The sequence below is a fragment of the Hippoglossus stenolepis genome, chromosome 1, assembly GCF_022539355.2.
Source record: "Hippoglossus stenolepis isolate QCI-W04-F060 chromosome 1, HSTE1.2, whole genome shotgun sequence".
Lineage (NCBI taxonomy): Eukaryota > Metazoa > Chordata > Actinopteri > Pleuronectiformes > Pleuronectidae > Hippoglossus > Hippoglossus stenolepis.
In genome coordinates this window covers 8,891,042-8,918,055 of record NC_061483.1, presented here as the reverse complement: position 1 = coordinate 8,918,055, position 27,014 = coordinate 8,891,042, and the positions used below count along the sequence as shown (strand labels likewise).

At 40.4% G+C, this 27,014-nt stretch overlaps 1 protein-coding gene across 1 annotated transcript; it reads right to left on the bottom strand.

The window, feature by feature from the left end:
- Positions 1–124: 124 nt before the first annotated feature.
- Positions 125–26,446, bottom strand: ly75 (lymphocyte antigen 75). Its single transcript, XM_035152728.2, has 35 exons — positions 26,144–26,446; positions 23,930–24,301; positions 21,961–22,134; positions 21,625–21,786; positions 19,443–19,562; positions 18,297–18,437; positions 17,268–17,471; positions 16,671–16,834; positions 16,320–16,424; positions 15,541–15,629; positions 15,213–15,382; positions 14,536–14,741; positions 13,685–13,827; positions 13,269–13,347; positions 12,891–12,962; positions 11,831–11,945; positions 11,574–11,609; positions 10,829–10,998; positions 9,648–9,715; positions 9,445–9,521; positions 8,985–9,121; positions 8,356–8,464; positions 8,061–8,221; positions 7,598–7,727; positions 7,046–7,266; positions 6,804–6,966; positions 6,049–6,213; positions 5,830–5,952; positions 5,448–5,633; positions 5,109–5,332; positions 4,773–4,980; positions 4,388–4,561; positions 4,185–4,301; positions 2,820–3,002; positions 125–2,196 (listed from the first exon to the last, which is right to left on the bottom strand). Exons 1-35 carry the CDS (start codon positions 26,229–26,231, stop codon positions 2,021–2,023), a joined length of 5,232 nt encoding a protein of 1,743 aa, XP_035008619.1. The 5' UTR covers positions 26,232–26,446; the 3' UTR covers positions 125–2,020.
- Between the last annotated feature and the right edge of the window lie 568 nt (positions 26,447–27,014).

Genomic DNA, 27,014 nt, shown 5'->3' with positions numbered 1-27,014 from the left:
TTTGACACATCTCTCTGAAGGTAAATACATGTGATGAATAATTTAGAAGAAAATACAGGTTGTTGCAGGACAAGGGTGAAAAAAAAACAATGAGATAACGACATGGAAAAGGACTGAAGACAAGTTGAAGACAGGTCATTTTATTAGAAGGATGTTGTACCTGATTTGAGCCGATAGATCTGTTAAGCAGTGGTGGGAAAGATTAAAAAAAAACAACACACCCACCTTTAACATTTGGTTCACACCTTGTATGTACGAGCCGTATTGAGGCTTTTCCACAAAACAGAGAAAAACTCCGGCTTTTGACATTCAAACCAGTCGGAGCATCTTTGGTTCGTCCTTGTTACAAAACAAGCATCACATCATTACAAAGCTTTTACAGAAAAACAAAACCCAGTGCAATTCCAAGAAGAAAAACAAACTCTTCAAAACCTCATTGTGCTTAAACATAGTGGGAACTGAAGCTCCACGACAAATTAAAGTGCGATCTTGCTCAGTAGTCGAGTGCATAGTAAAGTCAGATCCGAGAGAAAATACAAAACAGAAATCAGACAAACCCTCCGGTTCATTTTCAGGCTAAGATTCTGTGGCATATTCGGCAGAACCAGAATCGGAACTGCGAAAAACAGTTATTTATAAATCAGGTGAATTAAAAATAATCCAGTGGCTTAGAAACACAAATGATCTCCTGCAGTTATGACGTTAAAAAGGCACAATCAGTGAGACGTGTTTCTGCTTATTTTAAAGGCACAGACAGTTCTATTAAAATTGACCACAGTGCAGCATCTCAGGAATACGATGAAGAATCAGGTTCACTTAAAGGAAAGAAACAATCTGAGATTTCATGAATAAAGTCATATTAAAAGAAGTTTTCTTAGTTTCACTCAAAAAAAGTTGGAAATTTAAGGATTTTAAGTCATAATATTACGAAATTAGTAATCATAATATTTTACTTTAGGTTTCACAAATAACAAAACCCTTCATTTTTTGGCTCATCACTTTATCACATGTTTCTAAAACACAGTGAAAGAAATTGAGTATTCTGAAGAAAGAACCACTTGGAGGAAATTTGTCTCTTTGGTGGAGGAGGAAATGTTTGGTAGTGGTCGACTTTAAAGTTAATGTTTACATCTGTGTGAAACTCAAAGAGGTTTCGTAGTTTCTTCAGAAACAATAAGATTGGTTCTCCTTGTTGCTTATTTCCTAAAAGATGTTTTTATTCATCTATTATAACTTTTAAGTTTTCTCATTAAATTACGACATTATTCTCGAAATCTCCAATTTTCTTTTTTCATATGGCCCAAATACTCCGTCATACATTTAAGATACTTTCTCACCAAATACAATTAAACGTTGAAACAAAATTTCAACCTGAGTTTTGTTTTGGGGCCGAACTTGTGAGGTGAGGTCTGAGCAGCACTGTGCGATTATTTAAAGGTGAAAATATATAAAACATTTAAAGTAGAAAAAAACTGTACTTTGAGAGGAACTGTCTATTTTATTTGATTTCAATACGTCGTAGAAAACACTGTCTGAAGATGAAAAATCAATTTGGAGAAGATCGTATAACAAATAGTTTGTTTACTATAAATAAATAACTGCTCAGTTGGGGGCCTCTCGTACATCAGTGCAATTTAACCCTTTTAAGGCTGAATGGGAGCGTAAGACAGGTTTAGTCTATTCGTTGCATATTTCTGTGAATCAACTCAAAATCTTTTCTTACAGTCTAAAAACAAAACAGCCTAAATTTATTGAAAACATCTCGTTAACGTCGTCGATCGTCCCTCACCACGGAGAATCAGCCGGAGTATTTACATTCAGCATCTAAAATGTCCCAAAACTGATATTCACAAACAATATTTACAGTTTCAAACAGAAATCTAGGAAGCGCAATAGCTTGAGCGGGAAAAAATAAATAATTTTAAAAAAAGGGGGGGAAGGACTGAATTTGCTCTTTCTTAAAAGTACTAAAATAGACACAAGGCAGGCTCATCTACTCCCTGAGGCTGTGGACTTCAGCTCAGTCAGCGCCCGTTATAATACTGGTGGTGTCGAACTCGTCCATCGTCCTCTCGTAGCGGACCGTGGAGGGGGAGAAAGATCTTCTCTTCTTGTAGACGATGAAGCCGATGACGGCGAGGAGAGCGAGGAGGATGATGATGAAGAAACCCAGCGCCACAGGAGCGCCTCCAGACCCTGAGCACACGGGAACGAAGGGAAGTCAGTTCACTGATCGAGATGTGACTGTGTCTGTGCCCTGAGTATCCTCTGCTGATCCTTAATGTGTGACTGAGACTGACTCAGCTGCCGTAGAGGGCTCTTCACAAAGCTATTACAGCAGTTTCTTTGATAGATAGTTGTATTTAGATGAAATGAATACATATAGTGACATAGAAGTCAAAATAAATTAGTTTTATACCGAGAAATCTCAGATTGTGCCAAAGCGCCAAACATAAATTAAAACCTCTATCACACTTTGCTCTGCTTCACTTTGTTAGAATAGAACGTAACACAGATTATGTCCAGATTGCTTTCACAGCGTTTATTCACTTTAAAATTGTACATTTCTTTGTTCCACCTTCATTTACTCTGACCCACTAACATCTAAACTGATGCTTACACCTTTGCAGAAATCTGTTCCCTTTATATAGAGATTATTCATATAGACCCTGTAGCTGCAGAGAGAGACTCTATAATGTTTAGGTGTCCAGCTCCTGATACATGTTTCACTTCACAGAAAATATGGGCGTGGTCTCCAACTTGTCATCTAAAGCAAATAAGCGTATTTTCCCAAAATGCCGTGCAGGTGTGATACTCACTGGCTTCGGTTTTGCAGACAACACGACTGTTGCTCGCCTGGCAGCTGACAAAGTTCCAGATTCCTTCATCCCCTGCCATCATGACGGCACAGTGGGGCGCCGAATTCTTCCCAGTATCCAAGGCCTCAGGCTTCCAGTTAGAATAAGCCAGAGAGGAGCCGTCCTGCCAGGAAGCAGGCTTACCTTCATGGGAAAAAGAAAAACAAGGAGATACTAGTGGGAAGGAGAAAGGAAGGAGACTATCATCACCGTGGCACAGCACAAAGGTCACGAACAATGTGTTTCTGTGCGATAACGAGTGTTAATATCAGACTCAAACAAAACACACAATCAAACAGTTGTGTTAAATAATGGGCTGTAAACATATATCACACCATCCAGAGGATGTGCAGCAACATTAGCAAATGTCTGGAGGTTTTTTGCGTTTCTGTCCATGTAAAAATCCAACATTCGTTCTGCTTTAAGTTTAGTTTTTCACTCTCCACCAGCTCCTGTGGGAACGATCCGGCTCTTCACCTGCTACATATGTTCAACAGCTGGTCACTAACTTTGCCTGTTCGCTGTTTTGGTGCTGGTCAGGAAGGAAGGCTCAAAACAATGAGCTGAATGGTGAAGAGCATGTGTGAAAACGCTCTGGACCAATGGACTGACATTTTGTCCGACCAAAGGAGGAAGTCTCGCCCCGGATCAAACGTGGTTTGGTTTGTTTGCAGTGTGAAGACACTTTTTAAGATTGCAGGAAGTTGAGACAGCGTTAAACAGAAGAAGAAGAAGAAAAAGAAGAGGAAGCTGCTCGCAGGATTGTTTACAGACAAGTTAATGTTTGAAAGATGAGGACGTTTGTTTGGTGCATTCAAATTAGTGTTGAGTGCAGTAAAACCATAATGATATTACAGTGACTCCATTCAAACAGAAAGACATCAGACAGACATCCATCTACAAACCAATCAGTCAAGTAGAGGCGGATGCAGCCCACGTAGTTGATGACAGGACGTTCGTACGTCAAACAAAAGTCTTTAATATGCTCACAAAGTTTAAATGTGAAACCAAAACTAACCAGATCAAATGCAAAAAAATGTAAAAAGATATGAACCCTGGTTCAGACTTTCAGGAGCTAATGTAAAACGTTTGATTTAAGGATCCTGGTCATTGTCATAAGTGCAAACTAATGAAGAAATTTGGTCACACAATTGAATTTGATGTCATAATTCATAAGTTGACACTATTACTGTTTAGTGTTTTTATTTATTGACAGGTATTCCATGTGTTCTCTCTTTACATACAAAGTTTAACTTACTCCCAAGTTATGTTTCCTGTTCATTTTTGATTTAATTTGTGAACTTCTATATTAATCATGAGGTTTACCTTGAGTATCCATGTCCATGCCAAGCCACACACGGCCGGTGATGAGAGGGTCGTCAGTGATGTACTTTGACACAAAGTCGTTCTCTTCCTTGGTTTTTATGGTCAGCAGTTTAGCATCTGTCAGGAGAAAAGAAAAACAACTTGTGGCAAACAGTTGCTTCAGGTGAAAACTATTTTTATAAACTTTCAGAGCTTTAACTCACCCATGCTCTGACAAATGCTGCTAGCATTCTCCTTGCTGTAGACGCTGTAGTTGTAGAAGCTCATGTCGAAGGCGTAACAGTGATCCTGATGCTGCACCCACTTGGACTTGCCTTTGGACGTATCGTCGCTCTGAGGGCAGCGATTGGACTCCGGGCCGCCGCTCAGTCTGGCTCCTGGTTTAGAACAACACAGAAACAAGATGGATGACCGGCACAGTCACTAAAAAGAGCAGTGGTCACCTGTTTATTTATTTAAAGTTTAGTAATACTGAACGTGTCCAAATCGTGAACAGTTCTTGAGATATGCGACAGATATTTCTGGAATTATTAGATGGATGAAAGAGCAACGATGGTGTTCTACATATACAACAGAGAGGTGTCTTACTCTGAGAGGAGGTGGTGATGGTGGTGGTGTAGCAGATGGCTCCATCTACCAGCGCATTGCAGCTGGTCTTCACCCAGGCGCCAGCAGGGGTTACAACAACACAGATGGCCTCTTGTTTATTGGAGCTCGAGCCCTCCTTTGAGTCAGAGAGGGTGGCTTTGTCGTCAAACCTGGTTCCATCAGACCACTCATAGGCTGAGCCGGTCGCCTGCATGGAGAGAGAAGCTGTCATGTCAGCCCGTCTGCCTGGCAGCTTAAGTAAATCATGAAACTATGAGGAATTACGAGGCACAGCCATAATATGTTTCTCAGATTTTGGTTCAGCTAAATTCTTACGTCCTGGTTCGACAGGCCGATCCAGAGCGGGAAGCCGTCTGTCTTGGCGATGAGCTTCACATGTGCATTGTGCTGGATGTCATGGACACTTGCCAGGTGGCCTCCACGCTCACCACACTCTTCCAGGGCCTGGTACCAATTTAACTTACGGGTCACAACATTGTAAGTCAGGTTACCGTAATGCCGGAGATCCACGGCTGATTTGTTGTACTCCTGTTTTGGTTCTTGGGAGGAGAGGATTTAAAAACACGCAAGATCAATTTTAGGCATGAAATATTTCCTGTGATTATTATACGTGATATATAATGTTAATTATGACGGCAAATGCAATACACCAACCATTGTCCAGTTTGCAGGTCACTATGCTCCTTTGTTTGAACTCTTTGAAAAGGCCTGCGTTTGAGATGAAAAGCCATTCGCCCTCAGTGGTGATTCCTGCCAAGAACGGTCTGTCTACAACTGGTCTGCCACTCGCCCAGTTGGAGTATTGGACATTTGTGCCGTCATACCACTTCGTCAGGTTATCTGCAGCGGAACAAAATCAATATTAACCCTCGTATAAGGACATAAATCTCTGATATTGAGCCAATAAGCTGGGTTAAGGTATCCTTAACCCAGCAAAGCAGAACCTGATACCTGACAGTTGCGTGTTACAACTGAAAAAATTGAAAATAGTCGTGTCTACAACAGAGATTAGTTGTGAAAGTGATAAAATACCAACCGTTGTTGTCTTTAAACAGGCCCAACCAAACAAACTGGGCCAGGGATTGAAACGGTAAGAGCTGCTGCCTGATGAACTCATTCTCCTCTGCATTTCGTATAGTGAGGATCTCTGCATTTTGATCTGAACCACAAACACAGCATCATTAGCAACTGTTGCAACATCAGCCTGTTATAAAAAAAAGTTTCATAAGCAAAATAATGTAGAAAAATGTCTTACGAAGTTCTTTGCAGGTGTCTTGAATCTGTCCCTGGTCGAACTGCTCCCATCGGGAGGAGACCAGCTGGAAGGAGTAGCAGTTGTTCTTGAAGGGGACCCAGTTTGGACCATAAATCTTATGGGGGCATTTCACTGCAACGTCCTCCGGTGTGATGATGGTCTTCTCTGTAATAAATGCATAAATACGTTCACATATTCATTCAGATACTTTCAAAATGTGAATGCTTGCCAACATGAACAAAGAGGCAGGGAGAGGAAAACCTGGAAAGTTACTTAACCCTCCGCCACGTTGAGGAATCTTTGGCTTTTTTCGGTTTATATTTTTATAATTTTGGTTGAGTTAATACACAAGGCCTATTCAACCAGCGGCCTGCGGGCCAGATACGACACCAGAACATTTCTATGGCCGACAAGACAGTCTGCAAGTCAGGCTGACGTGTGTGATATTATAAAACAAAAAGGTACATATTTGATTAGCCATGTTTTGAGCCGCTCCCATTCGCCTTCATTTTCTGTCTTCACCCCCTGGGTGGGGCTGGAAATGCACGCACGAGAGAGAGAGAGAAGAAGAAATACTGACTGATTTCTCATGTCACTCCTCTACAAACAGTATCTAGTTGTCATGTCAGATTCTCCCAATCATCTTTTTAAAGGGAATATGATGTAAAGGAGCTTCCTGCAGTAGCGTATGAGACTGACGAATCAGGAAGCACACCAGGCGTTTCTGTTCATCTGTATTCTACATCTCCACTCACTGTGTTGTTTTTGGCAGATGGCGCCTCCTAGCGTCTCCTCACACTGCGTGGCTTTCCAGAAGCCATCGGTGTCCAGGTAGACGCACGAGCCACTGGTGACGTCAGACGACCAGCGATTGAACACAGTGTGGCTGTGGTCGGTCCAGCGGTAGTGGATCCCATCCTGAAACACAACAGGAAAAAGGTTTGAGAATCCTGTAGGAACAGTGGATTGTTCAGCAGCCTTTCTTTGGTACACTTACATCTTCGCTGAAAAGGCCGATCCACATGGGCGTGCGTGCTCGGCTCACGTGCACGGTGAGGATGGACTGGAAGAGGGTGTCGGCCACACTTGCCAGGTCCATGTTCTGAGTTCTGCAATGCTCCAAGGCCTCAAACCAGGTGAGGTTTTTGGCAAGCAGCTGGACGGTGTTGTTACTGATTTGGAAGGGCTCTGTTTGGACGTGGGGCTCCTCGACTTTATCTGAAATGAGGAAGCCAACTGTTAAATACAAAGTATTTATCTGGGCAGCTGATGTATTTTATTGGAGAGGTCACAGTAGAGACGTCGACATTGCAAGCCGGGCACATTATGTCGAAGGCCACCAGCACCATGACAGTTTGCCATGCATTATTTACAGGCATTTCCCGGTCAACCATTATCAGGCATCAAAGTCTATACTTAATAATCAAACTAAAGTTTATGACTAACCTTCGCATGGCAGACATAGACTAGCTGACTAAGCTAACTGGATTTGAGTTATGGAGCAAGATCTTGATCATAAAGTTCTATTGAGTGTTGAATGGAGATTTACCTGCATAGTGTTGGCAAACACCCACATTCTGAAACTCTGTACAGGAAGAATAATCCCAGGTACCCAGCATGGCAGAGTTGGGGTTATTGATCAAATACACACACAAATCCATACTCTCTGGATCCCATCTCTAATAAAAAAAAAAAGAGGGAGAGAGTACAAAGAGAAATGTGGTCAAGCATTTTCATCTGTTCTTTTACTACGAGGGATCATTGTCCAGGTGTAACAATAAAGATCAGTCAGGGGCTGTGACACGGACGAGATAAAACAGAAGTCATTTATTACACGAAGATTTCGCCACCAGTTTAGTATTTCACTAGTATAACACAGTTGAACAGTTCAAAAGAAAACTAAATTGAGGTTTGACTGAACTGACATTACTTAAGGCATTTCTGAAAATCTCTGATGTGTTCAGTCAGTGGAGTTCTTCTTCGTTACAGAAATGCAGTTAAAGTGAACTTACGCTGATTTGTATCGCCTTGTGCATGCCCAGGAGCAGGGGGTTAAAGTTGAGGTAGTTGAGTGGCGACTCGTCCACCCACTCAGGCTCCTTATGTTTGATTTTCAGACCAATCCAGATCCTTTCCTGATTTCTCATGCCCGGCAACAGTGAGGTGAGGAAATCTAAGAAAAACACATCCAATATAGTACAATCATTTTTTTGGGGGGGTTGTCTGTGAAACTATTATTTCTTATTAGAGCAGATGAAATAATAAAACTACAGAAACACAGAACTAGAACCACGGCAGTTCTCTCACCTTGCTCCACCTGATCTGATATTGTGACCAGGGTTCCTCTCACCGACTGACATTCCTCATTGGCATAACTGAATGACACAGGCTTCGTGCTGCTCATCAGGGTGTAGCACTGAAATCAAAGAAATCAGCATTGATGCCTTTCAGGTTGCATATGAATGTGTTATACTGTGCTGTATACTTAAAGCTGCCTTCACACATACACTGAACTCTGGACATGCTCCTGACATTTTACAGAGGAGAACACAAATGTCAGAGGGAGCCCAGATGGACAGAAGTATAAATATTTCAGGATGAAAATGACTGTTTCCGGATGCAGTGTTTGGACCCTATTTTTCAGACATTTTGAGTTCATGTCTGGAAAAGGCTTGAATGATGTTAACAATTTATCCTGAGCCTGTGTTAAATACCCTAGACAGCACTACATTTTTGTTTTGAGTGTCGTCTTGTTATAGTTTGTACAGACTTCATCGTCACTCAGGCAGTAAATAAATAAACAATTTCAAAAAGAAGCCATAGCTCTTAAGTTTTATGCTGCGTAATTTCAAAAGCAATTCCAGCTAAATTATTCAAAAGGTTTCAAGAAAAAGATCATAATAATGGGGGTGAATCTGTTACGTCATGTTAAATACCTTGTTTCTGAAGGATTGAGATTCATTTCCACAGGGAAGTCCTCCAGGCTGAGGCTCCAGAGGTTTTATCTCCACTGATGTGATGTTGTGTCTCTCACACACAAAGGACAATCGCTCTTGGCAACTCAGTTCGTGGTCTGAAAAAAAACAACAACATTAGACAGTGAATGTGCACATTAGTGGAAAAACAGAATGTTAGCGAGTTTATTACGAATCAAATCAACTAACGTGCATCACCTTTTTTTTTTTTGCTCTCTGTGAGAATTAAATCAGATTACTTCTTGCTCATTTAACTTTTTTTTAAATCTACCTTCTATGCTGCTTTGGAAAAATATTTTAAAACAGCAGAAAATGCCAGACAATCAATCTACTCACCTCTTCATTCATACAGATGGGTTTTTTTTAGAGAAAACATACAAAATTTTGAAATCAAACACATTCACATATGACATTCACTCACTGGGAAATTTGACTTCAGGACTGATGGAGATGCATTTGCCCAGGAAAGCGGAATGGTAAAAGAACATCTGGGAGTACCTATAAACACATAACATACATAATTTCAGTCTCACATATTTATATAGAGGTAAGTGTCATGACTAACTGCTGGTTTATTTGTGTTTGTGCAACATAAACAGAACGGGTGTGACTGTGTCGCCTTACGTCATGGGAAATATCCGCCCAGGCTGGGTCAAATCAAGCCACCAGTTCTGCTGAGGAGAACTTGATATCTGCAAACATAATCACTGCATAATAAAAATCATATAATCCAGCTGGAGTAGTATACATTAGAGCGCAAATCTCCACCAAGGCCCAACAGTCCCCTTAAATTCAATCAAGCTGAACCAAACTGCACACACACACACACAGATATAAATTCACTAAATATGCCTGATTTTTTTCTAAACCAAAATCCATTAATTATTCCCTGGGAAAACGGTGAAAATATTGATAAATGCTGGCACTGTAAAATAAAGTAAAACATGGGATTATAGAATCAAACAACTCAATATCCATGGTAACATAAGGAAAATCATTGTTATGCTAAATGCTTTGTTTGATTGCACTTGACCTACATTGGGAGCTTTCCAGTGAGTCACTATTGCACATTGATAACTGATGAGGACTCACCAGAGACCAAATAAAAACAGAAGAGTCCAAATTGATGCAGAAGAAGCTGAGATGTTTAGATAAGTTATAATGAACTGTAAGGAACATGTTAGTAAACAGTGATGATGGTATTTTTAGTGGTTAGCTGGGAGGCAGAGTTTACTTTATAGTGTGTATTATGTAATCTCTATTCTACTGCTTGACTGCGCCCACTTGTTCGTGTTCATGAGAACAGTGACAGACCAGAAGGTTGTGGAAAGACTTTCCTCAGTCATAAGACTCGACAAATCAATTAAAGAAGCCGATGGTGGAAGAAAAAAATAAACAGGACGAAAAAACCACGAAGAGAGAAAAAGCAAGGAAGCGAAATTCCAATTTCTTCCAACTGCGACTGAAATCACATTGAGTCATTGCTCTTTGCTCTCTAAAATAACATGTGCATTGTTCATTATATTGCATTATTATTATTATTGTATTTTATTAACATTCCCTTTGTCTCAGTCAGTGTCTGTGTTTGATTAACAGTGACTGGCAGGCACACACGAACAAACTTGCATTGTAGCTTATGTGACCCCTTTACACAAGATTTGACAGATTATATCAAAATGACGTCTGCTTCTGTCTGACATCAACTGCACATTTTGAGATGTATATCTGCCACTGTTATCAGTGTAAACACGTGACACGTGCTGTCCCAGTCATCACCTGGCCACTTACAGACTCCAGTCACTTACATTTTTCATGTACTGGTGGATCTGTAGGGCGGCTCTGGAATTACTTGGTGAAGCCAGTTTGCTGCCACTCGCGCCGCAGTAGAGCCCCGCCTCTTCAAAGGTTAGCTTAGGCTCCTGAACGAACCAAAACTCTGCTCCATCGACGAAGATAGAGGTCTCATGGTGCCCCCCTGAAGGGCACAACAAAGAGCAGACATGTTACACCCAGTCACAGACATGCACGGAGAAAATGATTCTACTACAGGCTTTCTGTACCGTGTTCCAAATCAAATAAAAAAACTTTAAAACCTTATTTTGTATAAATAATTCCTAGCACCAGAACAAATCAGTGGGATTGCTGAGCAGGGCTACTGTCACTGTTAATACACATGCATATAAAGTGAATAAGTGAGAAACTTGATAAATGGACTTACTATTATACCATTAATAATTTATTTATTAATATCAGAGTTTACTAAAATTGACACGAGTTGATTAGTGTGCCAATTACCATCTCTACTCTTAAGCCCTTTATAAATTCAATTCAAGACAATTGAATAACTTTTAAGTTAAGGTTTGAGGAGACTGAATTTAATGCCTTCGACACTTTTCACAACATGCAGATACCCTTTAATTGAAAATTGTTTGAGAGAAATCATGGATCAAATCAATTCTGGCCACTGACAGACAGAAAACTACTTTATAAACTCAGATTCAAAAGATAGTCCGACTTTGAATATAGGTTCTGGAAAGATTCGGTCATTACCAGGATTGTACCAGTCCGGTTTCTTTAGAGTCTTTCCTGTTGAAGCATCAATGAAGAGTGAGTTAGAAGCAGACCATCAATTCCAGCATGCAAACAACAAGCTAATATGGAATTCAGGCCCATAAGGTTTTTAAATGTGAAAACATCACTTTATTTACTTCATGACTGTTTTGTATTAAACTATACAAATAATTCAACTACTGTATTGCCACAAAATGGAAAAAGAGGTTCGATCTTACTTGTATGTATAATCTTACCTCGGGGTATTTGGCAGACCCACTCCAGCCTGGCATCACAGTGAAATGGTACGGCATAGAAAGGTAAAGGATGGTTTATCCCCAGCAAATAGTGTTTCAACATGATCCTTGTTGTCTAATGAGGACACAGATTGTAACACAAATGTTGTCAGAAAGAAAAGAAAGAAAGGAGCTTCACAACGGTGACATTACACAGTTCAGAGATAGTTTCAGCAGAGAATGTCTCTGTGACAACACAATCTCTGACCAAGACAACCTCAATAACAATGAAGGTCATTGTCTGAGTGGCAAGATAAAAATGTTTCTTAAATGGAGGGAAACAGTGAGAGACGGTCAGCTGTCACTCCCACCGTTCTGTCCCTTCTGGGATTTTCGTTCAGTGTAGAATGAAGGACATGAGTCGGTGGGGTTGGATTTTAGCTGTAGCTCTTCTCATCACTCCTACAATCAGCTGCTGCAAATGGTCATGATCATAAACTGCATATAAAGATGGACGACGTGTCTCCACTTCCTCCCACTATCCAGAAATAAAGCCAAAATACCCTGGATACGAACAATGCCATCTTGTGCTGATGACATTTGGAGCCAGAGTTTGCACAGTGGCGATCGGGGGGGGGCACTGAATCACATGTCAGTCTTCGATTTCAATCACAACGTAACAAATTAAAACCAATCTTATCTGAAACTTTGACACTTGGACATATATCAGTGTGATAAGAACGACCGAAAACATCAAAAACCATCTTTGAGAAAACTTAATTTGACTTTTTAGTTTAGTTCGATCACCATCCAGCACCATAGAGGTGCCAGGGTTAATGACCTACACTTAGGGAGCTGTCATGTCGTCCATCTTTAGATACACTCTATGGTCTTGATTCCCAGATCAAGCTTCACAACATGGAAAACTATCTAACAATGAAAATAATTGTGGAAGCAAAGCATGTATTAACGTAAGCCATAAGTGACTTTAAATTAAATAAATCATAACTGGAGATGTAAAGGGAGACTAAAAGCAGGACAAACATATATTCATAGTGTAGAATAAATCTACTCAGTCCACCTTGAATGCAGTGCAGTCCCGACTGTATGAATCATCCTCATGGAAGCGATCGAATAAAACCTCCCGAGATACCTGTTGCAAACACATTGAGTAAACAGAGAGCACACTCAGAAATACGTGCAACATGGCGAGATTATTCTATGCAAAGCAGATATGATGTGCTCAAGACAAATAATGTTCCTGTTTCAGCTGCAGGCTTAGACACAAGGTAATATGGGAAATAAAAGTCATGCACAGATCCCTTTTTAAGAATAACTTTAAGAATTCATCGAATGATATTGACATTGTAAGATCCACAGTAATGTGTATGTCTTCTCGGGATGTGTTAGGCTGTGGTTTAGGCTTTATAATAATAATATACACTCTAAATTTACTCACAGGCCGGCCATCGCTCCACACCCAGGATCGATCGGATGGGTTTCTCCTGTTCAGGCCGACCCAGAAGAACCGATTATTGCTGCAACGAGAACACCAGAGCAAACCACCAACACTCAGGATAAGAAAAAGATAATAAAACTAAAAGGAGAGGGCATACCTTTCCCAACAGTCTTACATTGCATGCAATCAAGTTACACCAAATGTCACACACTCATAGATATTAGTTCCACAAATATGTTGGATTTTTTTTTTCCATCAAGATCCATGAATTACTCCCTGGTAAATCAGTGAAAAGGTCAAATGTCTTGCAATGTTAAAGAAAGCGACCACGAAAATCTGCTAAGGAACGAGTGTGTCTATGAAGGCTGAAGCAACAACGTCTAACAATAAGTTGTACAATAGACACTTGTGCACACCTGATGGTTTCTCTCATGATGCTGTGCAGGGTCCTCATCTCTGCATTATTCGTGAAACTGGGCAGGTTGGCTCCCAAAGCCTGACAGAACCTCTGGGCTTCCTCCCAGGAGCGTTTTCTGCTCAGCCGCTCCTCGTGGAACACCTGACAAGAAAAACAACAGCAGCTACTAGCACAGCACCAGTGGAGCAGCAGACACTGGAAAACATGGTACAGAAAGCCAGTCCAGACGCCATGGTCATTGCATTTGTATAGTGACAATCTGTAACCATGAGAAAACAAAGGGGATCAGACAGATGATAGACAGTAATGTTTTTGTTTTGTAATGGTTTGTGCTTTGTTTGAGTGAATAGTGATTCATAATCTACCCTTCTCGGATTAAAAAAAAACATAAAAAAAAACTGATAATTGTCCTTTTCATATCATGTATTCTTCCTTGTCAAATCCTGCTGCCTACAGTTCCCACAATGCAACTTTGCTGCTAAGGGTTGAAGGTCCGAGATTTGTGTGTGTTACGCTAGTAGCGGCCTATGTAGGCTCCAACAGAGGGGCGGGAACTACAAAAGTCTGATAAACAAAATGTTATTATCAGTCTTTAAGTCTTTGGTTCCAACTTACACCGACTAAAAGGACATCTCTTGAGGCTTATAACAAAAGGCTTTGATTCACTTTTCTGCTTAAGCAATAGAACTGGGCAACATCTGGACATTTATTTTGATGTTGGTGTAAAAATCTGTGGAATTTCCTGCCTTTTACAATTTCTTAGCACATTTGCCGAACCAATATGGCTCCTAATGGTGGAAACAGTCAACATGACACTGACCAGACATTCAAAGACACAGCCACACATACCTTGTAGCAGTATTTCATGTCTTCTCCGGACACCCATCCAGTCGGACAGCTGGCATTGGGGTTCAGCTCTGGCTCGGTGGGTGGGAGTGGGACTGGACCGATGTAATTTCTACAAATGGTGCCGGCCTTAAACATGGCGCAGTTCTTCACTTCCCATTTGCCCAGGGGGCGGGCAGTGGAAATCACAGCACAGCTTCCATGCAGATCTGAAATACACATGTAGGTGAACCACTGTAAATTTAGAATATAGTTGTTTTTAATCATATAGATTACATGAACTTTAACATAGATAAAAAAAATCTAATGTTTTATATTAATATTATATATGTACAAAAAGTGTGTGGGCATCCTGTCTTGATAAGACTGACGACTGAAAACTGATGCAGTTAACAAACCTTAAACAAACTAGAGCGGCAAAATATAAAAGTCATTGGACAGAAAATTCTAACCAAATATTTTAAAGTAATTATGTTTTATGGTTTGAGTCTTGTGTTATATTAAACTGAATATCTGGATTTTGGACTGTTTATCAAGACATTTGATGACAACATCTTGGGCTTTGGGAAAATGGAATAGACATTTCTCAAAATCACACTTGAAGCCGCCACCAGAAGATGGTAAATTGTGGCCATGAAGCGATGCACATGGTCAGCAACAATACCCAGGTTTTTACAAACCTGGTTGAAACCAGCCCCAGTTGGTGTATGTTAACAAACGTGTGGACCCGTCCCGGCCCAACCACTGGTATTCTCCAGTGCTGTTAACGTCCTGCAGGCCCATCCAAAAATAGCGCGGTTCCTCACTGATGTGCTCTCTGAGAAGACTGTTGATAAAGGCCTGCTCGAATCTAGACACAAAAATAATATATCAGTGAACTTTTCTTGCCCAAAGAGCAGCTAAAATTGTGTTTTAAAACAAAGGTCTTCTTTTTGAAACGGCATCAAAAAGGATTCACATGGGCAGCAACTGATGAGTGTCAGGGCTGCCAGCGGAGCAGACTCCTACCTGTTTGTTATGGTGATGTTACAGCGATCTTTGAAGGAGACTTGTTCCGTGTTCACTTTATAACAGGAGTAGCCATGTCGCCTCCAACCCTGAGGGATTCACAGGATGAATTAAAACACATTTACATTACAAGTAAATACTCACTTCAAGCATAGTCCTAGTTCTGATACACATCCACTCCTCTGCGATGCATTTGGATTGAGAATTGTCAGGACTCTGTTTTTCCCACCAACTATGTCAGATTTATTTTTTGCATCTGCACATTTCTTCCATTTTGGCAGTAGCTGCCTACACAGCTACAGATAATATGGTGTATCACATTATTTATACTGTATTTTTATTAAGCTTCTTTTTATATATTGTATTATAATGCACATATTTTTTACAACTTGTTATTTTATACTCTTACCTATATTTTGTATTTCTGTTTATTGTTATTGTCTTGATCTATATGTATTGGAATGACTGTAGCAAAATGCAATTTCCTGCAGGAATAAATACAGTATTTCTGATTCTAACATCTGCCTTTATCCCCTTAATGACTCAAAATCTGACCAAATATCATCTGACCTCGACAGCAAGTCATCCTTCAAGTACACACTGATACGACGGCTTCATTCTCCGTCACAGTTTCATGATGATTCTTAACGTGCTCATGTAGGTCATGCACACGATGTTCATGTGTGCAAGGACAGATATCCCTTCTAAATATACAGTATATATGAATAGACAAAAAGATAACATCTGACAGAAAGTTGGGTCAAGTAGATAATACTTACATCTTTAAAGGGACATGCCGATGTCGCTGCTTCCCCGACCTTTCCCTTTGTCTGACACATAAAAGGTAGCTTCTCTGTACATCTCCCAACCCGCCACCCATGAGACTGCAGAGAACAGAGACAAGGGTTTGAACAAACTTGTTCAGAAGATATCTCTCACACACACACACACACACACACACACACACACACACACACACACACACACACACACACACACACACACACACACACACACACACACACACACACACACACACACACACACACACACACACACACACACACACACACTACAGGTAGGGTTACAGGAAAATGCATGCCCTCACACCCACATCAACAAACACACACCTCTCCTGAGTAGAACACGCAGCTGGTGTCCTCAGTGGGCTGGACTGGTTCATTTGGGCCCCAGAAGGTGAAGGTGACAGGTGCCTGGTCAATCCACTGGAAGACCGTCGTTGGGTTCATGTTGCGACCGACTAGACCGATCCACACATCCAAGAACTTGCCATCTGACGGACCATAACGCAAACACGAGATCAAACATCTAGTGACGGATATATTTTAAATCAAACAGTCAAGGCAGGCTCAAATTCTGTAATCCACATTTCCACCTTTTTTAGTAGTGCAAGTAAAACAAAACAAAGAAATCTAGAAGTGGCGACTGAAGTGAAAACTAATACTATGCCAGAAATTGAGAGAAAAACATCAAAATATCGTGAGAGAAGGCAAATCACATCAACCACAATTGTCTATCAGCTTCTCCTTGGGGATCCTGAGGCGTTCCTAGACCAGGATATGTACCCCTGGGTTTCAATTGTTCCCCGTCGATGTGAAGGAGCAGCGACTCTGCTGCAAGCTCCCCCCGATTTGTCCAAATTACCACTTTAGGATTTAACCCCAAGAAACATTAAATTAGAAACTTGGGAAAAATGAGATATTTACCAGCATGAAAACTGGCGCTGATCATCTCTTTGCTGTCAATGGTGTGGAGACTGGCCAGGAAGCCTTCTCCTCCTCCCTCGGTTTTGTTACAGTGCTGCTGGGCGTCTGTAAAATTTCGAGGCTCATCCTTCACCAACTTGTAACACCAGCCGTTCCACGGGACCCAGCCGACAGCACACACTGTATCTTTATATACAGAAGACTCTGTAGAGAGGGAGAAGGAAGGGTACGTTATCTCTACATCCCCAAATCACAAGTTGTACGACATAATATATCATTGGACCCTCTAGAATAGATAAACATGAAATAATATTTATTTTAAATGTCATTTTTTTGTTCTTTTTTTTTTTTGAAGAAAAAGAAGAAGAAGATGAAGAAGAAAAGGGTACACACATATATATGTATACATATATATATACACATTTTAGCCTCACTACTGGGAATCTCGGGCTGCGAAGGTCCTGTCACTTCATCTGTCAGCTGGATCCAACCACTGGTTGGGTGTAATGTATGAACCTATGGGCCACACAATGTGTTGGATCTATGGATGGCAGTATTGATTATTACTTTGCTCAGGAATATCTCTATAGGATGGATTGCCCTGAAATTTGCTACAATTTGCTATTCAGCCTCCCCAGTGGATAAAGTAAATCGATTTTTCTTGCCACCATGAGGTTTGTTTCTTGAAATATCTCAACACAACAAACTCAAATTCCTCCTAACTGCCATGTCAGCAGTGTGATTGAGATACATGACTGATACACAAAGTACTTGATATAGAAGCGCTGTGTAAATGTGTGAATAGATGAATGTCACCTGTAAAGGACTAGAAAAGTGCTATATAAATACTGTCCATTTATCATCTTTTCCATTCTTTTATTGCATAAGTAAGTAACAAGTATTAGGATGCAATCGTAAACATTTAACTCAAAGCACCACTGTCCTGAAGTACAACCTCTCTATTACTCCTATTTAAGTACGATTCAGACGAGTTACTCATGCAGACGGCGAGGGCAGCAGCTAACCTACCTGTGGTTGCTGTGCTGGAGGCATTGATGCTCTTCTTGCAGATGTACGGCAGACGTTTGTTGCACTTTGCAGATTCAAAGTTCTGCTTGGAGTTCAGGACTCCACAGTCTGACGCTGCTAGTGGGACGGTGGATGGCATTCCTGTAAAACACATTCCCACGCACAATGAGTAGAATGAAACCACACAAGGATTGTGACAGCAGAGCAGAGGAACTGTATTTACCACCGAGTATCCGTTCGGCTTATCAGAGGAAGAGAATTGTTTTATGCTGCAATAGTGGTTAAACATAGTGCTGCAAGCTGCAACACTGACATGTAGTAAATGACAGCAACCACAAAGAGCTCCTATCAGTGGAAAGACAGATGGCTGCAGTAACCTTGATGTTCAAGCTGCAGTGAAAACAGCAAATATATTACAATAGCGAGAAGGCCTGTCATTCAGTACTTTTAATGGGTTATTCAGCAATGCTAACAACCCTGATGCTACACTGTGTCCAATAAACCAGGCACAATGAGTTTCTTTAGCTTTAACACTGGCCTCATTGTTTCTCTGACTGACACCGAGTCACAGTTTATAGAACGACAGCAGCAACAGCAGATCACAGCAGGATGCAGCTTTTGGAGAAGCAGGTGTTTCGGGCAACTGAAACTGCGTCACTGTGGTTTAAGCTAAATTTTCATCTAGAAGTTATGTTTTATGTTTGTTAGGTGAGTTATGGAGTCTGTCTCCAGCACTTTCACTTTTTGATTAAAAAGGATATTTTGTGGCCAATTCCAACCGCATGAGTTTGGTCTTATCTACTTTCAAGCAAAAAGCTGAACTAGAGTATTTTCAAGTATTATCAATAATTCGTGGCCTGTATAAAAGTTGGCACATGAACTTAATATTAAAATATAACACAGTAATCAGTGTAAACATTTTTAAAAAATGAGCATCAGACATCTTAGTTCAAAACCACTACACTTTAGCAAAGCACATTCTCACAATTTTTTTATTTTATCAGCTGCTATGACCCTGAATTTTCAGCGGAATTCTCTTTTAAATTTAATAACACACTTGGTCATTAACACTGAGCAAATATTAAAAAGTAACACAAGGGAAAGACAAAGGGGCAAAAAAAAAAAAAAAGGTATGAGAATCATTACCTTGTTCCCAGCGCAGGAAGGAAAGAGGGGAGCCATCTGACCACTGCCAGCCCTGAGACGTGTCTAACTGGTGAAGGCCGATCCACATCCTCTCAGGCATTCTGCCAAGGCCGTCCAGTACTGCACATCACCACACAGAGGGAAGGAAATTTAATAAAATTATAAGTCTATTGCAATATGAATCATCACGATCACACAGAGCTGAGAGAATAATACAATCATACACAAACGAGGGGATTCACAACAAACTGACTTAGGAGAGAGAAAAGCAGAGAGTAAAGGCCAAACTGTAAAGGAAGACTGTCTAGAATCTAAAGTGGTGTGACACAGGCCAAATCAAAATCTGTCAAGCATCTTTTACACAGAGATTCTGCCTCTGCATCTTTACACAGAACCAAACTAAACCGACATGTTCCTGACGCAGTGTGTGATTTTAGAAAGAATGCTGGCATTCTGGAAACAGAGGCGTGACGTGTGACACAACAACACCAGTGTCTGTCTCGACAATCCGGCTCTCCCCTTTACCCCCTTTTGGGGAAACTCTGCGACTTTGACTGGTCATATCTCCTTTAATATAGAACACAGAGAAAATGGTTGCCATGTCGTTTTTTTAAAGCTCTTTTCCAGCTCTATATTTATTTAAATATTTGCAATCCCCAATATAAAACTGTGTAACAGTATCACGAGCAATTATATCAGTAAAGTTGAATTGCAAAAATATATTTTAAATTGGTAATAATTTTTATGAAGTTAGCTTATAAGTTGCAGCGGTAGTATTGAACGATAAATCCGCTATCACCTTATCTTGCTCAAAAACTGTATTTTATTTTATCGGCCTCTATCTACTATCAGTCGACCTCTAGTTCTTCCTCTTGTGATCGGATCTCTCAGGGTGGATATTAATACCAGGTCTGAACAGATCCATACAGAACAGCGAGGTGGAATAAAGGTGCGACATTTGCAATGTGTAAAACAAGGTACTGATGGAAGTTTTGTCAAAGGAAACACTTCTGATGTGTTTTTTTTACTTCCCAAAGCAAGACAGTGGCCAGAGTGTAACAAATACAAAGAAGCAGCAACGGATATTTTCAATGCGAGACATGTGACATCCTCAAGCAGGTTACAATAATAATCATTCATTCCAAAAATAAACTTTAAAACCAAAACCAGTGCTGCTGCTTCTTTTTAAATTATTTTTAAATATCTCTAGTGCTCAAGCTTGTCTAACTTGTTTTCAGTTGATGTCTACGTGATAACTTATGATGGGCATGACGACGTAAATGGAATGGAATGAGAAACAAAGGAGAAATGAGAAACAGAAGAAGAAGAAGAAGAGAAAAAAACAAACGTGTGTCAACATCAACACATCCAGAATGTGTCAGTAGTCAAGTGCAACCTTGCGTAATGGATCTGCAGTAACAAAATCCCGGACCTGATTTAGACTGAACGTCTGCAGATGGTTTGCAGAGCAACATATGAGGTATAGGTGTTAATGAGGTAATGCCTTTACTCACTCAAATAGAGTTTAAAAAAACAAGTAATGATCAAATGAAATAAAAACATAACACTCACAGCCATGGGGAGCTATGGGTGTAAAACATTAAAGAAAGTAATTCCAGATTGCACTCTACATGTCACCCAGGAAAAACATTATTTCTGCGGAATAAAACTTTAGGGTAGAAATGCATCTGTTAATCAGTACAAAAATTATCATATGTGACATTGTGGAAATTTATAAAAACCTTGAAAAACAGCTATTTTGTGTGGTGTGAATAAAACAAATATTACTATTTCTGCTTCTTTTCTTCCCATAGTTTGTGACAGGAAAGGAGCTGCACACATAATGAAACTATTTCCCTCTGAGTTTTCAGGCAGTATAAATATGGTCACTGAACACACTGCCCTGTTGATATATTTAGAATAGGGCTTATTTTTAGTCATTATTTCCCTTCAAAAATAGCAATAAAAAACTCCTGCAACGTAATTATTATTGCAGTTTTAATGTCCTAATTAGGTAGTCCTGTCATATCTGAGCATGTGATTGAGTTGATGCAGAATTCAATATGTAACGAAGCTAATGACTTCAACTCATTTTGTGTTTTTGATTTGTTAACTGGTTGAGAGGAAGACGGATGAGGACAAAGAAGGAGGTGAAGGAGTGGTAGCATCGAGTCAATCTTACGAGTTTTAGAATGGAGATCATCGGGCCCCGTCAGGCTGAACAGATCCGCCCCCTGACTGCGACACGAAGCCAGAGCATCCTGCCAGGTCACAGTGGCAGTGGATACAAACTCGTAACAGAATTCCCCTTCTGGCCCGGCAAACAGAGTCTGACAACCCTTCTCTGTAAAGTCAGAGAGACAGAGTGAGTTTGAGTGTGTGTGTGTGTGCTGCATGTATCTTAACAGAATTTATTAAAATAGGAATAGTTTAAAAGAAAAATATGGCTCATAATTTCTCCATATTCATTTCCAAAACGATTAAAACATGACTAATACTAAGATAAAGTGCAACGTGCCTGGTGTTAGACACTGTCCCTTTTTTCTTTCCTGGTCATAGTCGGTAGAGGTGGCACACCAGGAGAATCCAGGGGAATCTGCATCGGGGAGGCAGCCATGATGCCAACTGCCATTGAATTTGAAGGGGAAGTCACAGGGTTTGCCATCAGAGTTTCCGTTGATGGTGTGGACAACTGCACAGAGAGGAGAAGTGAACAAAGAGCAGCGTCAGATTTCTGATACGCCTCTTTCCAAGGAAAAACCAAGTCTCATTACCGACACCAAAGACATCCTCTTCTCAAGATGCTCAAACACACATTGAGCAGATAAGGCCCAAAAGTGAAACCAAAACTATCTCAGATGGAAACAGAAGGGTTTTTTGGGGGAATAATTTGTATATAAGTCATCAATAACACACAAAGACAGATGACCTGAATTCAGGATTATATTTTTCACTTTCACTTCTTTTCACATTTTCAACATTTCCATTGATTTCTAATTCATCGGATCTTGATGAAAAATAATCAAGTCTGTTTAGGGGACTGATATTTATGAGTGTGTGCAATTTGGTGCAGATCCAAATAAAAATCTGGATCTGGTGAATTTAAATGTGGTTTCATGGAGGCATTGTTGGACCTTGGCAGATGTGTGCGCTCTAGTGAGGGTCATTCTAGTTCAATGTTTCATTTCTGCAAACGTTAATGATGAACGATGACTCTACGGGCGGCTCGCGGTAAACTTGCATCACATCCTGAAGGAGTGTGAAAAAGGAGAAATGAAACTTTCAAGTGAAGAAGACGTGAGAGAATTAAGGAATCAAACTCATCTTCATGCAGAATATGAATAAAGTGAGTTTGTTGCTTCAAAACAGAAAGAGACACAAGAGAAATAAAATACCTTATTGTGGAAAAACTAATTTTCTTTTCAAATTTTAGATTTACCAGTCTAGGTCCTTTACATTTCTTTAAGTATGCTTTATTTAAAGAAAGCATATAAAACAGCACATAAATGAGTGTTAAAAACCTAGAATCCTTCCATATGTGATCAAACAGTGATGTAAACAGAAATCATCTTTTCATATTTTAGCAAAATTCCAATTGAAATGACAAACAGTTCAGATGAGAAAGATTTGAAGAATAATAACTAACACCTAATACCACTATACATCTTATAAATGATAATCATAAATTCAAAAGCCACACTTTCCTTCTCTATTCTTATACTGTTGACTGCATTATACAGAGAGCATAATGAATAATGCTAATAATTCAACATAGCTTTCAAGGTGCCATTATACCCATGAAGCGAAAGTGAAAGTCAGCTTAACGCTCCACTGCACCATAGAGACCTGCTGCATATCTCTGTTCTGCACATGTGATCTCTGAGGAATTCCCCCAAATCTCCACAGCACACATGGTGCTGCTTCCCGGCATCACAGGGTAAATAAGTGACTGTAATGACCACGACGGGAAGGGTTAGGATTCACCAGCACACTAGGATTGCCACAGTTGGTTGGAGTAAACATTTTAGGGAGCTAACAGTGCGTTAGATAGTGTCAACCGCTCCTGGTGTGCACTGGATTTTTCAATTTGTTTATTTTTCTTATTGTGATTGATCCTGCACCAGCTGACACCCAGGAAAACTACTGCCGTGCACTTTAACTTCCTGGGCGACAGTAAAGCAGTTCAAAATGCACCTGAACCTGTTTGGTCATGTGACGCAAATGCCAACACTTGTATTTACAAGACTGTATCACAAAGGTGGGGTCATTGCACATGCAATTCAGGAGGCGAATCCTCTGGCAAAATTAAATGTGTTCTAGTTTAATGTGTGCATTTAACTTTCAATCCTCCACTGATCATTTCCACCAGCATGAGTCAGTCCTCAGAGCAACATAATGGTTTCCTCGAGCGTGGACTTTGTGCTGTGCTGGGATCGGTGTGTAAGCTTTCTGTCTCTCAGAGAGAAGAGAATGGAAACCACACTCACCACGGTACGGCCTCTGGCAGATGTCGTCCTGCGACCCTCCTCTCACCCAAGAATCATTAGTGTCCCGTTTGGTTGCAACTTGGCCTTCGTTCACCGCCAGGCCCATCTGATAAACAGTGGAAACAGTCCCATCCAGACAGCGCCACGACAGCGGGATGTTGGTGCCACAGTCAACCAGGGACAACGCTTTGGATTCTACCAGCAACGCCAAGCAGGAGGACGAGGCCACGTGGAAGAGCCAGTGACCCGAACCCCACTTCCACATCTGGGACTTGCTGTCTGCATTGCAAGGGGTGAGGTTCAGTTTTGCTGAGGCCCCTGTGCCCAGGCACTTCCCTGTGCCGAGGTGCTGGATGGTGAAAGCATCCTCATCTGTGATGAAGGGACATGCAGAAAACACATATGACCTCAGCTTCACATCGAAGGAAAGAGTCATCAGTCTAAAACGATCACTGAGGTTACAGGATGCCTTTAGGTTGTGCGCACAAAACTCACAAACAAAAAATAGTGATCAGATAAAAACTTAGAGCCCCACGGATTTATCGGTTGGCTGATAAAAATCAGATTTTTGAAAAGATGTGCTTTTATGTTTGCATGTTATGTTTAAAAAGATCAATATACTTAAAAAAGGTCTATATATTTATTTGTATTTGTATCTTTTTAATTATAGTTATTTATAATAAAGTTTGTGGTTAAACTGTAAAATATCTAACTTCGATTTCATTTATTTGTCATAAGGGTTTGATAAAGAATATAAATATTGGTTGATATTTCGGAACCAGAATTTGTTCTCTTCCTAATATCAGTGTCGGTAACGCCCCCGAAAATCCATGGAGATCTGGCTTTATAAGGAAGGCTCACATTATAAGAAAATACCGGATATGATTTAGTAGATATATTTATCATATAAACATTTGGTTAGGGGGTTCTACAGTTTTTCAACAAGAGACTAATCATGGGGGACAAAACAAATTCTGATAAGAAAAACAATGCTGATCATCTTCATATTTCCTGGACTTTCAATTCTTTCATTAGGGCAAGAAACTGGCAAAGAGCTGAAATGAAAGTAGATGGATAAGAAACTGCTCATTCGTGCCGGATCAATAGAGCACGAGGAGATGGCTGCAGATTAACCCTCCAACCGAAGACATTTTAAGACCTACATTTGAACAACGTATAAAATACCAGAAATAAAATAGATTTATTACTCTGATTATGTATCACATTGAAGTGTTTGGGAAACTGTGTGTAACCCACTATGATTCATGCATATAAATGACCCTACACCTACTTTATAGGGATCTTTGATCCCAGAAGGAAACTGTGAGTGGAAATGCTTCAATGTAAGACTTTGAAAAAGATCATACTGGGGAATTTAAATTCTATATAATAAATATGTGTGACTGAAGAGTTGAAGGGACAAAAAAAACTGGAAATATTCATGACAGGTTCCAGAAGAATAGGAAACTGTGAATGTTTCACTGAACATAAACAGCAGACACATAATAATGTGTATGAGCTAGATCAGTAATTATCACAATTTCATTTTCATCAATAGCAATATTGCAAAAGTCCAATGTATATATATATATATATATCAATATTGTATATTTTGAAAAAACAGTGAGGACTGTTTTATGGTTTATTGTTTGTTTTTAACATTTTCTTTGATATTTGTTATTTTGTTTGGTCTTGTTCTGTGTTACTTTATTCACGTGTTTTTTTGTAAAGCACTTTGTAACATAGTTAAATTCTAAGTTTAGAAATTAAGTTAAGTTTCGTTATTATTGATCCACCTCGGATTTGATCACAACCTTCACGCAGGAGCAAAAATACGCCTTAAAACGTAAAGATAAATCATAACGTGATATTTATCGTGATATTTATCGACACTAGCTGATGAGAACATGTTTATTCTGACATGACACCGACGCACGTCGCTGTGGCGGATGAAGAGATGAGCGAACACGGAGTTCGATGTGTCGCAATAAGGTTTGACATTAAATCTAATTCACTGGGGGGGATGGGAACCAGTTAACCAAACCAACTAGTTAACTGGGTTTGTGTTTACCGACCCAAGTTGTTATTTATCAACCCGGCTGAGGGCTGAGTGTGAGCGGGGACAGAAACGGCTTCGTCACGGTTGAATAACAACATGGTGAAGGAGACGGAACCGAAAGCAACGCGTCGCAGCTCGGAGCCGGGGATACTCACCGAGACCGTGGACGTTCGCCGGAGACCAAGTTCCCCAGAAAACAGTCAACAAACAAAGGCGAAGACAGGCTCCGGATAACGTCAGCATGGTCCCGGGCTCGCTCTTTTTTCCCTCGGAATCATACAGGAGAAGCCGTCCGGCGAAAGAAGTCCCGCGACGTGACGAACCGACCGAGGACCGAGGACCGAGCTGGCGAACCGAGAGAGTTCAGGTAACCGAGCCGGTGAGTCGTGCCCCGCTGTCAGCTGAGTGTCGTCCGCTGTCCCGCTCCCGCCTCGCCGTCAAGCTAACGGCTAGCAGGCTACACGGCGACACTTCCTGTTTGACTTGGAAAATAAAAGGCAGGAAGAAACGACTTCCGCCTGGATGATTAATGTTTTTTTCCCCGTCGGTCCCATTCTTGTGAACGCGATATCTCAAGATTAGCTCCAGAGAATTGATTCACTCTTGGTACAAACATTCATCTGGACTCAGAAATGGACTGATTCAATTTTGGTGGTGAAAGGGTCACAATGGCCTCTAAAAACATTAGATTGTGAATGTGATATCTACAAAGATAAAGACATTGTTTATGGTTGACTAATGCTTTGTATCAGGTGTTTCCCTCTAAGCCAGAATCTGTTTGTGTGTATTTTCTAACTATGCCATTTTTCTCTCTGATTCAGGTACATGGCATAAAAATCAAACCTGGTTTCCACAGTTTCAACTTAGACATATTTTATTTAAACTTCCTGTGACATTCCTGGGAATTTTGTCCGATTATGCCCTTTACAAGACCTCGGTAGGTTCTGTCAACTAAAAGACATGGACGTTGTTGTCAAACATCGTCAACTGCTGAGCTCAGTTGCTTTGTATTGAGGTAAAACAATG